Source organism: Salvelinus fontinalis, chromosome 37, assembly GCF_029448725.1.
Source record: "Salvelinus fontinalis isolate EN_2023a chromosome 37, ASM2944872v1, whole genome shotgun sequence".
In the NCBI taxonomy this organism is placed as follows: domain Eukaryota; kingdom Metazoa; phylum Chordata; class Actinopteri; order Salmoniformes; family Salmonidae; genus Salvelinus; species Salvelinus fontinalis.
Genome location: NC_074701.1, coordinates 11845415 through 11859795, shown reverse-complemented (window position 1 = coordinate 11859795; position 14381 = coordinate 11845415). Strand labels below are relative to the sequence as shown.

Sequence of the window (14381 nt, the reverse complement as noted above, 5' to 3'; positions counted from 1 at the left end):
TGCACAACCCCATGTCGCAAGGATCTCGCTACACCCGCAATAACATCTGCTCAATATGTGTATGTGACTAATAACGTTTGATTTGATCTGTACACAATTCCTGGAAGCTGTACACAATTCCTGGAGGCCACAATCAACAGCCTGATTAACTCTATGTGAAGGAGATGTGTCGCTCTGCATGAGGCAAATGGTGGTCACACCAGATACTGACTGGTTTTCTGATCCACGCCCCTATCTTTTTTATTTAAGGTTTCTGTGACCAATATCTGTATTCCGAGTCAGGTGAAATCCATAAATTAGGCCCTAATGATTTCATTTCAATTGACTGATTTCCTTATATGAACTGTAATTTATTACAATCTTGAAATTGTTGCGTGTTCTTTTTATATTTTTGTTCAGTATACATTACTTTCCAGCCGTTCATTTCACACATGAAGTTTATTTATTCTGAAATTGCCATTTCCAGTTCTGATGTAATAGCTGATATTACTCATGGGGCACCTTTCTTTATTGAAAATAACTTGCACCTGCTACTCTAGAGTAAGAATTATAGAAATATTAAAACTACAAAAAAAATACAATTATAACATAACTCAAACGGAAGGAATTTGCATTTTGCCGCAGTCCAGGCAGTGCTGAGGGGGGTAGTTTGGACTGCTCTTTGTTCGGGTTCTTGTTGGATGTGGAGGGGGGGTCAGCCTTGCACGTTGTATTGGAAGGAATTTCATTTCAGATCGGATTCTAATTCACAAAAATGTGAGTTATTTCGCAGACATTATCCGTTATTTAGTGTTTTCTTCCAGCAATTTCTGACTCAGCTGTGACCAAAAGTCTCATCCTATCACAGATCCTTGGGACGTCCCTAACCCATTGAAGTTGAAAAATAAAATGTTTAAGGTAAGGGTTAATTTTAGGGTTAGGTAAGGGTTATGTTATAGTTAAGGTTAGGGTATGGACGTTCCAAGGATCCCAGATTGCACCAGCCGTGACCAAAAACGTTATCACTGTTGACGTCTATGAATCCTGGCCAGTGATTGGATGTCTCTGGTGTGTAAGGTGAGTTTCAATTGGCAGCAGTGCTTTGAGAACGTTTTATCATGAGTTCCCATTGCAGCAGCACTCTTGGGACTGCTCGCATGCCTGAGCTGAGCTGACATCGACTGACTCGAGTATCTTCAACAATGGAAGAATCATAACTTTATGTCAACTGGAAAACTCACGGCTATATCGAGTTTTTGAGCAAAAGTCAGCTGTGTAGTTGTACCACGCTTTTAAGTGTGGCGTGTAGGGGTAAGTATTGAAAAGTCAGGGTTGATTTGTCTGATTAGTCGTACTTTTGGCCATTGTTAAATTTCAATTGACTCAACACTTGTCATTTTTTATGTAGGATAGTAGCCAATAGTCACCTCAAGCTGATCATCTTGAAATCAATGTTGAGATTTGTCATGTGTGTGAACTTGTAGCAACTAGTATATTACTCGCTTCGTAGTTACGTTTACACAAACGATCTAATTTATACACGAACACAGCTGTTTTGGCTCCACTGTTACGCCCTCCAACTCATCAATTGGCTTGCTGATTATTTTGTCCTGAATTGCTGAATAGTAACGTTATAGGTTTGGCTACTATGAGCGTTTTCTAATCTTAATTTATTTTAAAGGCCCAGTGCAGTCAAACGTAATTTCCTTTCTGTGTATATATATACTTCCACACTGAGGTTGGAATGATGCTGTGAAATTGTGAAAATTATGGTAATGTAAGAGCTGTTTATAAAAGTAAGCCTGAAATTGCAGCCTGTTTTGGTGGGATGGAGGTTTGGCCTGCCTGGTAAATTAGTTAATAGACCAATAAGAAAGCGTTCCAAACCTCTACGCCAATAACAGCTAGTTTTCAGTTTTTACCTCACCACTTGGACCACCGCCAGATAGTCCTAGCAAAATGATTAATTGAAAAATTGTTCTTTGCTTAGAAGCTATTTTTTTTGTTTCCTTTTGACCATTTTAATTGACAACAATCACATTAAGGTACTTAATTGTTACCCAGAAATGAGTTGATATTGAGAAATGAATGGCTGTATTTGACCTTTTTAATTGAAATTGTGTCAATAGTGAAAATGCAGAGGGAAGATAAGCGATCATTGTGGTTCACTGCTGGAATTTCAGCAATGCAGAATATGTAACTGTTGTCATAACTTTTGACTCTTTAGACTGGACAATTTTGTGCCTCCAGAAATTTCTAAAAGTTCGATTAAATGGAGCTTGAGGGCCAATGGTGGAAAGGACAACTTGCTGGAGATATATACCAGGCTTTGCGCTACAAAGTAAGTATGCTGTCATATTTCAAAGTGGAGGCAATAACTGGCTACATTAGTTTAATATCCCAAAAGTGAGAGCTGGTGACCTGATATATTATATTAACACATACGCCTACAATAGAAGGCTGATCATAGTGAAGTCAAAAATGTGATTGTCCAGTGTTTTTGTGTCTCACACACACACACCAGTCAAAACATCTACTCATTCAAGGGTTTTTCTTTATTTTTTACTATTTTCTACATTGTAGAATAATAGTGAAGACATCAAAACTATGGAGTCATGAAGTAACCAAAAAAGTGTAAAACAAATCAAAATATATTTTATATTCAAAGTAGCCACCTTTTTCCTTGACAGCTTTGCACACTCTTGGCATCCTCTCAACCAGCTTCACCTGGAATGCTTCTCCAACAGCTCCTACATATGCTGAGCACTTTTTGGCTGCTTTTCCTTCACTCTGTGGTAAAATTTGGTCCGATTGCACTTCCTAAGGCTTCCACTGGATGTCAAGAGTCTTTAGAACCTTGTTTCAGACTTCTACTGTGAAGTGGGGGAGAATAAGAGCTGATTGACTAAGGTCTGGCAGAATGCCATGAGCTCAGTCTCGCATGCGCCTGTGAGTGTTAGCTGCGTTCCTTTTCATTTCTAAAGACAAAGGAATTGTCCGGTTGGAATATTTTTGAAGATTTATGATAAAAACATCCTAAAGATTGATGCTATACATCGTTTGACATGTTTCTACGAACTGTCGTCTGAACTAAGTGCCTGCATCATTTGGATTTGTGAACTAAACGCGAGAACAAAAAGGAGGTATTTGGACATAAATTATGGACTTTATTGAACAAAACAAACATTTATTGTCGAATTGGGATTCCTGGGAGTGCATTCTGATGAAGATCATCAAAGGTAAGTGAATATTTATAATGCTATTTCTGACTTCTGTTGACTCCACAACATGGCTTGTATCTGTATGGCTTGTTTTGGTCTCTGAGCGCTGTACTCAGATTATTGCATGGTGTGCTTTTTCCGTAAATCTGACACAGCGGTTGCATTAAGGAGAAGTTTATCTCTAATTCCATGCATAACACTTGTATATTTTATCAATGTTTATGATGAGTATTTCTGTAAATTGATGTGGCTCTCTGCAAAATCACCGGATGTTTTGGAAGCAAAACATTACTGAACATAACGCGCCAATGTAAACTGAGATTTTTGGATATAGATATGAAATTTATTGAACAAAACATACATGTATTGTGTAACATGAAGTCCTATGAGTGTCATCTGATGGTGTCATCTCATCAAAGGTTAGTGATTCATTTATTCTCTATTTCTGATTTTTGTGACTCCTCTCTTTGGCTGGAGAAATGGCTGTGTTTTTCTGTGACTAGGTGCTGACCTAACATAATCGCATGGTATGCTTTCGTCGTAAAGCTTTTTTGAAATCGGACACTGTGGTGGGACTAACAAGTGTATCTTTAAAATGGTGTATAATACTTGTATGTTTGAGGAATTTAAATTATGAGGTTTGTTTGAATTTGGCGCCCTGCACTTTCACTGGCTGTTGTCATATCGTTCCCGTTAACCGGATTTCAGCCGTAAGAAGTTAAGTGTCTTCAATTCTAAATAAATCACTGACAGTGTCACCAGCAAAGCACCATCACATCTCCTTCTCCATGCTTCACAGTGGGAGCCACATATGCAGAGATCATCCGTTCACCTACTCTGCGTCTCAAAGACCCAGCGGTTGGATCAAAAATCTCGAATTTGGACAAATCAGACCAAAGTATTTTGATTTAACACTTTTTTTGGTCACTACGTGATTCCATATGTATTTCATCATTTTGATGTCTTCACTATTATTCTACAATGTAGAAAATGGTAAAAAAACAAAAACAGAGAACCCTGGAAAGAGTAGGTGTCCAAACTTTTGACTGGTACTTAAATATATATAAATTAGAATTTGTCCATGCTTAGGTTGTAATAGTATTGTGTAAGAGTTGTTTGAAAAGTCTGCCTGAAATTTCAGCCTATTGTGGTGGGATGGTGTTTTGGCCTCTGACATCACCAGAGTAAATTAGTTAATAGAAATTCTGTGAAGCAGATGTCAAGCTGCATGAGGCAAATAGTGATCACACCAGATACTGACAAGTTTACTGATCCACACCCCTCTTCTTTTCTTTAAAAAAAAAAAAAAAGGTCTGTGACCAACAGATGCATATCTGTATTCCCAGTCATGTGAAAGCCATTGATTAGGGCCTACTGAATTTATTTCAATTGGCAGATTTCCTTAAATGAACTGTAACTCATAAAAACGCTACAATTTAAAAGATTTTACCATGTATGTAGTGTATATTCATCCAATGTGTGTGTTTGGATGAAGTGATGACTTTGTTGCTGCTTGCTCTGCTCCCTGTGCGCACTGAGTGCAAGTGTGCATGTAATGTTGGTCTGTATAAACCGGATGCAAACCAAATATAGACGGTCCTTGAATCGGCGTATGCGAACGTGAGTAAATTACATTGAAAACAATGGGTGGACATCTTGGATGCAGCCTCCAGTTCTTATTATACCTCTGATCTTTGAAATGCTCTGCCATTTCGTGATTGCTAACATTCTAAGTTCTCCTAATTTCAGTTTAGGACAAAACGAGCAATAGATAATTGTAGAGAATTATTGTACCATCTTAACCACGGTGAAAGAGGTATTTTCATTAACCAAAAATATTGTATTTTCAGTTTGAAACTGGTATACAAAACCGAGAGACGCATAAACTAAACTAAAGAACAGGAAGCATAGACACAGCGCACAGAACAGATCTACTGCTTCTTAGATTAGCTTTCATTGAGATCTATAACTCGCATTTCTATGTGAATTTGGTCAGGTCACCAATAAGTTTTTGGTGACAATCAGCAACTTCTATGCAGCATGAGTGAGGAGCTAACATGTGGCAGTCTAGACTCCTAGAGCTCTAGCAGTGCGTAAGTGGATCAGGCGAGAGGCATGACCGGTGAGCTCACGCTATAAGTGGACATCGGCTGGCCTGATGTACTTATTGAGAGGTTCAAGTCTATGTGAGACTCGTGGCAGAAGTACCAAAAGTAACGTTCTAGTATGTTTTTCATGTTCTAGTATCTAAAAATTAGAGACGTTTCGGTATACTGTGCAACACTACTAAGAAGGAATTTGTTTATTTTTAACCGTAAGGTTAAATTGCTACTTAAATGATTTGATATTGGGCACGTTTGAGTGATAAGGCTAAAGCAACCGACTGCAGACAAAAGTCGAAGCAGGTGCAGCTGTTGCAGCCAAAAGTGAATCGGAATACAAATTGTATTTCTATGATTCCAACAGTTAAAACGTGGCCATAATTGCTTGTGGACAGACGCGTAACATAAAATGGTATCGGAACAGACTGTGGGATGAGACGACTAACAACTTCTGTTGCCCTGATTTTTCGTCATTGATCATTTGGACTGTCACGATATCTTTGCATCTTTGGAATCTCTGAAGGGGAGGGGACATCTGGCCCATCGACTTACCCAAAACTGTCAGTTTCTGTTTAGGGAGGTGGGAACGCCGCTAGTCTTGTTTATCTTTTCTCATACGTCTCCCCCCAGACCATAATGGAGCAGCTGAAGCAGTCACGCAATATTTTAGATCTGGGTGGCCAAGATTACAGATCTTATAATATATTGTTTACTTTTTTTCAGGAAATCAAGTTGCCCTCCTACAAAGGCCAGTCCCCCCAGATCAACCTCAGGCGCTACTTTGCAGACCTCATAGCAATCGTAAGCAATCGCTACCGGCTGTGCCCAACAGCCAGACACCTTGCCGTCTACTTGCTGGACCTTTTCATGGACCGCTATGATATAACGGTGCAACAGCTTCACATGGTCGCACTCTGCTGCTTGCTTTTGGCTAGTAAGTTTGACAGCTTCCTTGCAAGACTCTGCTTGGCCAAACTTCCAATTGCTGTGGTCCACCTAACCTATAAACTCAAATTTTCTGTGTACCCTTGTGATTATTTCCCCTCTACAGGTAAGTTTGAGGAGAGAGAGGACCGAGTTCCTAAGCTGGAGACTCTTAACAGCCTGGGCTGCATGAGCTCCATGAACCTGGTGCTGACCAAGCAGGGCCTGCTGCACATGGAGCTCCTCCTGCTGGAGACCTTCCAGTGGAACCTGTACTTGCCCACAGCTGCACACTTCATAGAGTACTACCTGTCCATCGCTGTCAATGAGGCGGACCTTCATGATGGCTGGCCCATGGCGTGCCTGGAGAAGACGGTGCTCTACATGACAAAGTACGCCGACTACTTCCTTGAGGTCTCCCTTCAAGGCAAGTTCAAGTTCTGTTGCTGCTTCACTTAGATAATGAATTTGATACAGCAGTAGCAATACAGGGATTTAACATCTCCAGAAGAGACAGGAATGCCTACGGAGGAGGTGTTGCTGCATATATTGGGCCATATTCATGTAAAGGTTAGCGAGGATCTCATGTCTACTGTTGAAGTGTTGTGGTTGCAGGTTCACCTGCCTTTATCTGAAGTCATCTTTTAGGGTGCTGCTCTAGGCCACCAAGTGCTAAGTCAGTATCTGGATAATGTGTGACATGCTTGATAATGTGTGATGTTAAGAGGTCTATTTTTTTGGGTGACCTGATTTTAGACTGGTTTTCATCAAGCTATCCACTCAAGAGGAAGCTTCTTACTGTAACCAGTGCCTGTAATCTGGCTCAGGTTATCAGTCGACCTGCTTGAGTGTTTACAAACAGTACAGGGACTTCATCATCCAAGTGTATTGATCATATCTTTTACTAATGCTGCAGAACTTTGTTCTGAAGCTGTATCCACACCCAATGGATGTAGTGGCAGTGGCTATATCCAGAAAAGCCACGGTTCCAAAGGCTGGGCCTAAAATGGTGTATAAGAGATCATACACAAGATGTTCTAGTGACGCCTGTGTTGGAGATTTGTTGGTTTGTGTGTAATGAGGGAGCATCCAGACGCTGCACTTGATGCAGTTATGAAATTGTTTCTTCCAGTTATCGATAAGCATTAGTGGTGTAGCGGACCGTACGGATCACCCCCACGGTTCGGCCCGCATGTGAACCGCGGATCAATTGCAAAGTTTAACCAGCATAGTGTGGAATTCAGTTTTACTGCCACTGTTATTTTTTAAAAGTAATAATTCCCTAAATCTCGATGCAGTGAAAAGATGGACAAGACCGATGCGTGCTGTCTTACTCTGAAGACAGAAGGTTTATTTTTTTATTTTTTTTTAAAGCAGTTGTGTGTACTATTCACGTGAACGGGGCATGTTAAATCACAACAAATCAATCCTGGATGCTTGCGTTGCAAAAAGCAAAGAAGAAAAAAGAGCAGTGACAGCCATGGCAGGGGGAGGAGCTGAAGAACTGGAAAAGCCTCCCGCTTCATTTAAGTCTCATGTACGGGAGCATTTTGTCTTCCCAGTCAAATATGATGACGTAAGAAGGGTGGTGGACAACACCATTAGGGTGTGTAGGCATTGTGCCACGAGAAAGCCGCATGAACGTGGAAATACATGGAGCGTGGCCACACATTTAAGTGTCATCACCCTGGTGTGTCAGTGACGGGAGCCAACTTAGCCAAGAGACAACTTCTCACCGCGGCATCTAAGCCCTTTGCTGCAGAATCAGACCGGGCTGAAGCCATCACCAAATCTATTGGGATGTTTATCGCTGCAGACATGAGGCCGTACTCTGTTGTGGAAAACAAAGGGTTTTAAAATATGGTAAACGTGCTTGAGCCACGCTACGAAATCCCCTCGCGCATCCACTTCAATATGAAGATCGTGCCAGATCTTTATGAACAGGAAAATATCAAAATTGTCAACTAATTATCCAAGGCATCCCCTGTTGCCCTCACCACAGACGGGTGGACCTCCAGGGCAACGGAAAGCTACGTGACTGACTGCTCACTACACCACAGAGGAGTGTGAGATGCGTAGTCCGGTGCTACAGACACGCCCCTTCAGAGACACAGGCACAAATTTGGCGCAGGGACTGCTAGGAGCAGTAGCAGAGGAAGCTAGAGAGTCCCAATATAGCAATATCCCAACCACCACAGATAATGCCAAGAACCAAGTAAATGCAGTGATAGAGGCTGGACTGGGGCCACAGATGGCTTGCTTTGCACATGTGATCAATTTAGCATCTCAAAGGGGAATCTCAGTGAACCAGATGGACCGCCTCCTTGCGAGGATCAGGAAGGTGGTTTCCTTTTTTCACCGACGCACAACAGCCGGACGTGCTTAAGACCAAGCAAGAAATGCTTACAGAAACCGACCCACTAGCTCATACACGATGTCACAACAAGTTGGCGCTCCAACATGTCATAAGTGGAGTTCCATCTTGAGCAGCAGGCAGCTATATACTCTGCACTGACAGACAACACCCTGAAAAAAAAAAGACATCTTCACCTTGTCTGATGACGTGAAAGTGGCAGAGGAGGTCCTCCAGGTGCTCAAACCTCTCAACTTTTACAACCCTATTGAGCACTGGAACTGCACTGTCTGTGTCCATGATCCTACCTCTGAAAACAAGGATTCTACAATCCATGGCCCCAAGTGAGGAAGACAGCACCATCATCACTAGAGATGCCAAGGCTGCCATTAGAGAGGACCTGAACCCCAGTTACCCCCCTAAAATGTACAGGACTACCTTCATAGATGGGGCGGCAGGTAGCCTAGTGGTTAGAGCGTTGGACTAGTAACCGAAAGGTTGCAAGATCGAATCCCCGAGCGGACAAGGTAAAAATCTGTCGTTCTGCCCCTGAACAAGGCAGTTTAACCCACTGTTCCTAGGCTGTCATTGAAAATAAGAATTTGTTCTTAACAGACTTGCCTAGTTAAATAACGGTAAAGTAAAAAAAAAAAAATCTATCTACTGCACTGGATCCAAGGTTCAAGTCCCTGTCTCACCGAGAACCTGCCCTACACCGGAGGACATACAGTGATCTCACCACTGAGATTGTGGCCACTGATGAGGTAAAAAAAATAGTGAATTACTTAAATAATAAATACACTGCAGTCTAATTTTAGTCTATGCTATTAGAGTCATCAATTTTTTATGTGGAATAAAGGCTTTTATTAAGTGTTATTGCCACAAATATAGTTCTATGAAAATAAATAATTTGTTAGTTTAATAGATCAAGTCTTTTTTTCTGCAGGGTCAAGCCACAGAGCTGACAGGAGCAGACTCGGAGGCCTCTCCGCCACAAAATAATTCGGCCATGAAGGAGCTTTTCGGGGAGACCTTTGCGAGCAAGGACACAGGCAAGACGTTTGCAAGGCAGCAAGCGGCATTCCCACTGGCATGGTGGAAAAGCAATGTGTGTAAATACCCTCACATTGCCATGATGGCAAGAAGTTACCCGACTGTGCCTGGCACTTCAGTTCCTGGCGAGAGGGCACGGCAGGGGACATAGTGACTGCAAAGAGGTCTACCCTCTCCCCAGACAATGTAGACCTCTTTTTGAAAAATAATTTAAGTTATAAGCTCAGGTCTGCTTTGCTTTCTTAACCTCTTTTTTTTTTTTAAGAGGACACAGGCTTTTTTTTCATTCACTATTGTTCCAAGGAAGAAGTTATCATGCCTCATATTGCACTTTCATTTAACAATTGAGTATTGAATATTTCATTTTAATATTTTATTTAAACATTGAAAAGTTACTTGCTTCAAGTGCTCTTTAAGTAATAAAGGGAAAGCAAAGTTATTTGTCTACATTGTTTTTTATTTAAAAAAAAAATCTGAAACATTATTCAATCCGTGACTCACAACCGCGAATTTTGTGATCCGTTGCACCACTAATAAGCATGCAACTATTAAGAAACTGACTGCTAAAACTGTTAAGCAACCCTGGCTTATTGAGGAATTGAAAAACTTTATGGTTGAGAGAAATGAAGCAAAGGAGAGCCAAATAAGAATGGCAGACATTTGTAAAAGGGGAAATTGTGATTTTAAACTGAACAAAATAAAATGTATTAAGAAACCAAGAGAAATGATATGATGGAAGTATGATTGAAAAAAGCTTTGTGGAGTACTTAAAATGAAATTATGGCAAGAAAGACTAATTCAGCTCCATCTTTCATTGAATCGGATGGCTCATTCATCACATCCTTTTGACATTGGCAATTATTTTTATGATTTCATTGGCAGAGTGGGCACACTGCGAGGCATCGTTCATGCATAAAATACCTAATAATGAAAGAAAAGCATTGTAATTTTTAAAGTTCGTGTGGGAGAGGTGGGGAAATGATTGCTGTCCATTGGATGACCCCATTTTAGTCGACTGGTCGATAGGCTGTTGGTCGACCAATAATTTTTTTTTTTTAAATTAAGCAGTTGCAAAAAATAATATTTATTTCATGGCACATGTCTTGATGTCTGTCTCGGTGGACTAATCCATTGCGGAGGCCGCAGGGATGGCACACCAGTAATACATTTACCGTTAATTCCCATATCTATTCTGCAATGTTTGTTTGGTTACTGTAATTTCTGTTAATGCATTTAATATATTATTAGTCTTTTACAGTGGACATGTTTGCAGTGCGCAAACCTAGGCAACACTTGTGATAAACAAGTTTTGGTTTATTTCATTCCATTTAAGAGTTAATTTATTTATTGTATTTTGTTTAAAGGGCTCCTGTCAATGTTGAGTAAGGGATGTATACTTATACAGTGCATTTGGAAAGTATTCAGACACCTTTTCCCACATTTTGTTACAGCCTCATTCTAAAATGAATAAATGTTTCCCTCAATCTACACACAATATCAATTTTATTTTAATCAATCAATTTTATTTTATATAGCCCTTCGTACATCAGATAATATCTCGAAGTGCTGTACAGAAACCCAGCCTAAAACCCCAAACAGCTAGAATGCAGGTGTAGAAGCACGGTGGCTAGGAAAAACTCCCTAGAAAGGCCAAAACCTAGGAAGAAACCTAGAGAGGAACCAGGCTATGAGGGGTGGCCAGTCCTCTTCTGGCTGTGCCGGGTGGAGATTATAACAGAACTATGCCAAGATGTTCAAAAATGTTCATAAGTGACAAGCATGGTCAAATAATAATCATGAATAATTTTCAGTTGGCTTTTCATAGCTGTACCCCATAACAATACCCCATAATGACAATGCAAAAACAGGTTTAGAAAAAATGGAAATGGAATATTTACATAAGTATTCAGACCATTTACTCAGTACTTTGTTGAAGCACCTTTGGCAGCAATTACAGCCTCGGGTCTTGGGTATGACGCTACAAGGTTGGCACCCCTGTATTTGGAGTTTTTCCTATTTTTCTCTGCAGATCCTCTCAAGCGCTGTCAGGTTGAATGTGGAGCGTTGCTGCACAGCTATTTTCAGGTCTTTCCAGAGATGTCCGAGCTCTGGTTGGGCCACTCAAGGACATTGAGACTTGTCCCAAAGCCACACCTGTGTTGTCTTGGATGTGTGCTTAGGGTCGTACCTGTTGAAGGTGAACCTTCACCCCAGTCTGAGGTCCTGAGTGCTCTGGAGCAGGTTTTCATCAAGGATCTCGCTGTACTTTGCTCCATTCATCTTTCCCTCAATCCTGACTAGTCTCCCAGTCCCTGCCGCTGAAAAACATCCCCACAGCATGATGCTGCCACCACCATGCTTCACTGTAAGGATGGTGCCAGGTTTCATCCAGACGTGACGCTTGGCATTGACCAAAGATTGTAATCTTTGTTTCATCAGACCAGAGAATCTTGTTTCTCCATGGTCAGAGTCCTTTAGGTGCCTTTTGGCAAACTCCAAGCGGGCTATCATGTGCCTTTTACTGAGGAGTGGCTTCCGTCTAGCCACTCTACCATAAAGGCCTGATTTGGTGAAATGCAGCACAGTTGGTTGTACACTGAGGAACTCTAGAGCTTTGTCTGTGTGAACATCGGGTTCTTGGTCACCTCCCTGACCAAGGCCCTTCTCCCCCGATTGCTCAGTTTGGCCATGCGGCCAGCTCTAGTCTTGGCGGTTTCAAACTTCTTCCATTTAAGAATGGAGGCCACGGTGTTCTTGGATGTTCAATGCTGCAGAAATGTTTTTGTACCCTTCCCAAGATCTGTGCCTCGATACAATCCTGCCTCAGTGCTCTTCGGACAATTCCTTCGACCTCAGTGCATGTCAGAGCAAAAACAAAGCCATGTCAACTGTGGGACCTTATGTATCAGGTGTGTGTGTGCCTTGGTGGACTCCCAAGTTGTAGAAACATTTCAAGGATGATCAATGGAAACGGGCTGCACCTGAACTCAATTGAGGCTCATAGCAAAGGGTCTGAATACATAAGGTGTTTCTGCTATTTTATTTAACATTATCAAAACCTGTTTTCAAAATTGGTCATGATTGGGTATTGTGTGTAGATTTGATGAAAGAAACCCTGATTTAATCAATATTAGAATACGGCTGTAACGTAACAATGTGGAACAAGTCAAGGGGTCTGAATACTTTCCGAATACACTGTAAATGTGCACATGGAGCTTCTGATTTTTTTTTCTTCACCTCAAACGGCAAGTTAAAGTGTTTTTACATCCATTGATGACAACAGTTCCTCCAATGTAGCCTATTTTGTAAAATATTCGTATCCCTTGTGCGAATAGCCTACAGCTGTCTCAGTCCGAAGTAAACTGGCTCGGGAAACTGAGGGTCCAGAGTTTATATGATGTTGCAAGTTTGTTAGAGCAAGTTGATAGTGCTTCAAGTTCCTTGCAGACAGGCCTTGCGTAGCCAATGTGCTTTATTTTTATCAGGTTATTTTCTACCTGCAGGCTGCAATGTATTTATGGAGGCTATGTTTACATAGTTGGCAATAGAAGTTAGGCTACTTTTAGATTTGTATAATTTCTTAATCACATGACAATGATTTTGAGATACGAAGACTGAATTATAAATGAAACTTCCATGAAAATGTGCATATCAAAATCATAACTGGCACGCAGATTGGTAGGGCTGGTAAGATACATTTTCACTCCAAATGGAAAAGGTTGCCGACCCCTGGGTAGTCTATTACTGGCAACTTCGGGAGCGTAACGGCAGAATCTGCTAAGGCCAGCAGCAGCGGGAGGTGGAGGTTCGTGTACAGGTTTTTGTCTTGATCTCTGGCTCCCTCGAGTCATTTTACTTATTTAATCAGTGTGCTTAAAGCATCAGACAAGCTCGGCAGCCTACATATAGTTGATTTTATTAAAACAGATGGGGTGTTTATATATGGAAAAATGCACTTTCACATTTCGACCACTCGATTGGTCGAAAGAACAGACAACTCTTGGTCGACCAAGATTTTTTTTGTTAGTCTGGGACAGCCATACTGTCCAACAATGAGAAACCACCTGGTATTGACGACCTACACTACATGACCAACAGTATGTGGACACCTGCTTGTCAAACATCTCATTCCAAAATCATGAACATTTGGAGTTGGCCCCCCTTTTTTGCTATAACAGCCTCCACTCTGGGAAGGCTTTCCACTAGATGTTGGAACATTGCAGCTGGGACTTGCTTCCATTCAGCCACAAGCATTAGTGAGGTCGGGCACGCAGTCAGCATTACAATTTGCGAGAAACCATTTCATTATGGACCTCACTTTGTGAATGGGGGCATTGTCATGCTGAAATAGGAAAGGGCCTTCCCCAAATTGTTGCCACAAAGTCGGAAGCGCCAAATTGTCTAGAGTCATTGTATCTTGTAGCGTTTAAGATTTGAAAAACAGCCCCAGACCATTATTCCTCCTCCACCAAGCATTCTCCTGGTAATCTGCCAAACCCAGATTTGTCCATCGAACTGACAGACTGTGAAGCGTGATTCATCACGCCAGAGAACGCGATTCCACTGCTCCAGAATGCAATGGCGGTTAACTTTATCACTCCAGCCGACGCTTGGCATTGCGCATAGTGATCTCAGGCTTGTGTGCGGCTGCTCGGCCATGGAAACCCAATAACGAACAATTATTGTGCTTACGTTGCTTCCAGGGGCAGTTTGGAACTCGGTAGTGAGTGTTGCAACCTAGGACAGACG

At 41.5% G+C, this 14381-nt stretch overlaps 1 protein-coding gene and 1 long non-coding RNA gene across 4 annotated transcripts in view; both read left to right on the top strand.

The window, feature by feature from the left end:
* Window positions 1–1077: 1077 nt before the first annotated feature.
* The window catches only part of ccnj (cyclin J), a 21729-nt gene continuing 8425 nt past the window's right edge, over window positions 1078–14381 (top strand). The window contains exons 1-4 of one of the 3 annotated variants that reach the window (XM_055901980.1): window positions 1083–1290; window positions 2207–2320; window positions 6026–6236; window positions 6354–6653. In XM_055901980.1, coding sequence (XP_055757955.1) covers window positions 2252–2320; window positions 6026–6236; window positions 6354–6653 — 580 coding nt within the window. In that variant the 5' untranslated portion in view covers window positions 1083–1290; window positions 2207–2251. Of the gene's footprint in view, window positions 1291–2206; window positions 2321–6025; window positions 6654–14381 lie in introns of all 3 variants that reach the window. The other 2 variants (XM_055901979.1, XM_055901978.1) reach the window with 2 other exon arrangements.
* Window positions 6662–10071, top strand: LOC129836150 (uncharacterized). Its single transcript, XR_008756609.1, has 2 exons — window positions 6662–9343; window positions 9526–10071. It is a non-coding gene; the product is annotated as an uncharacterized LOC129836150 (long non-coding RNA).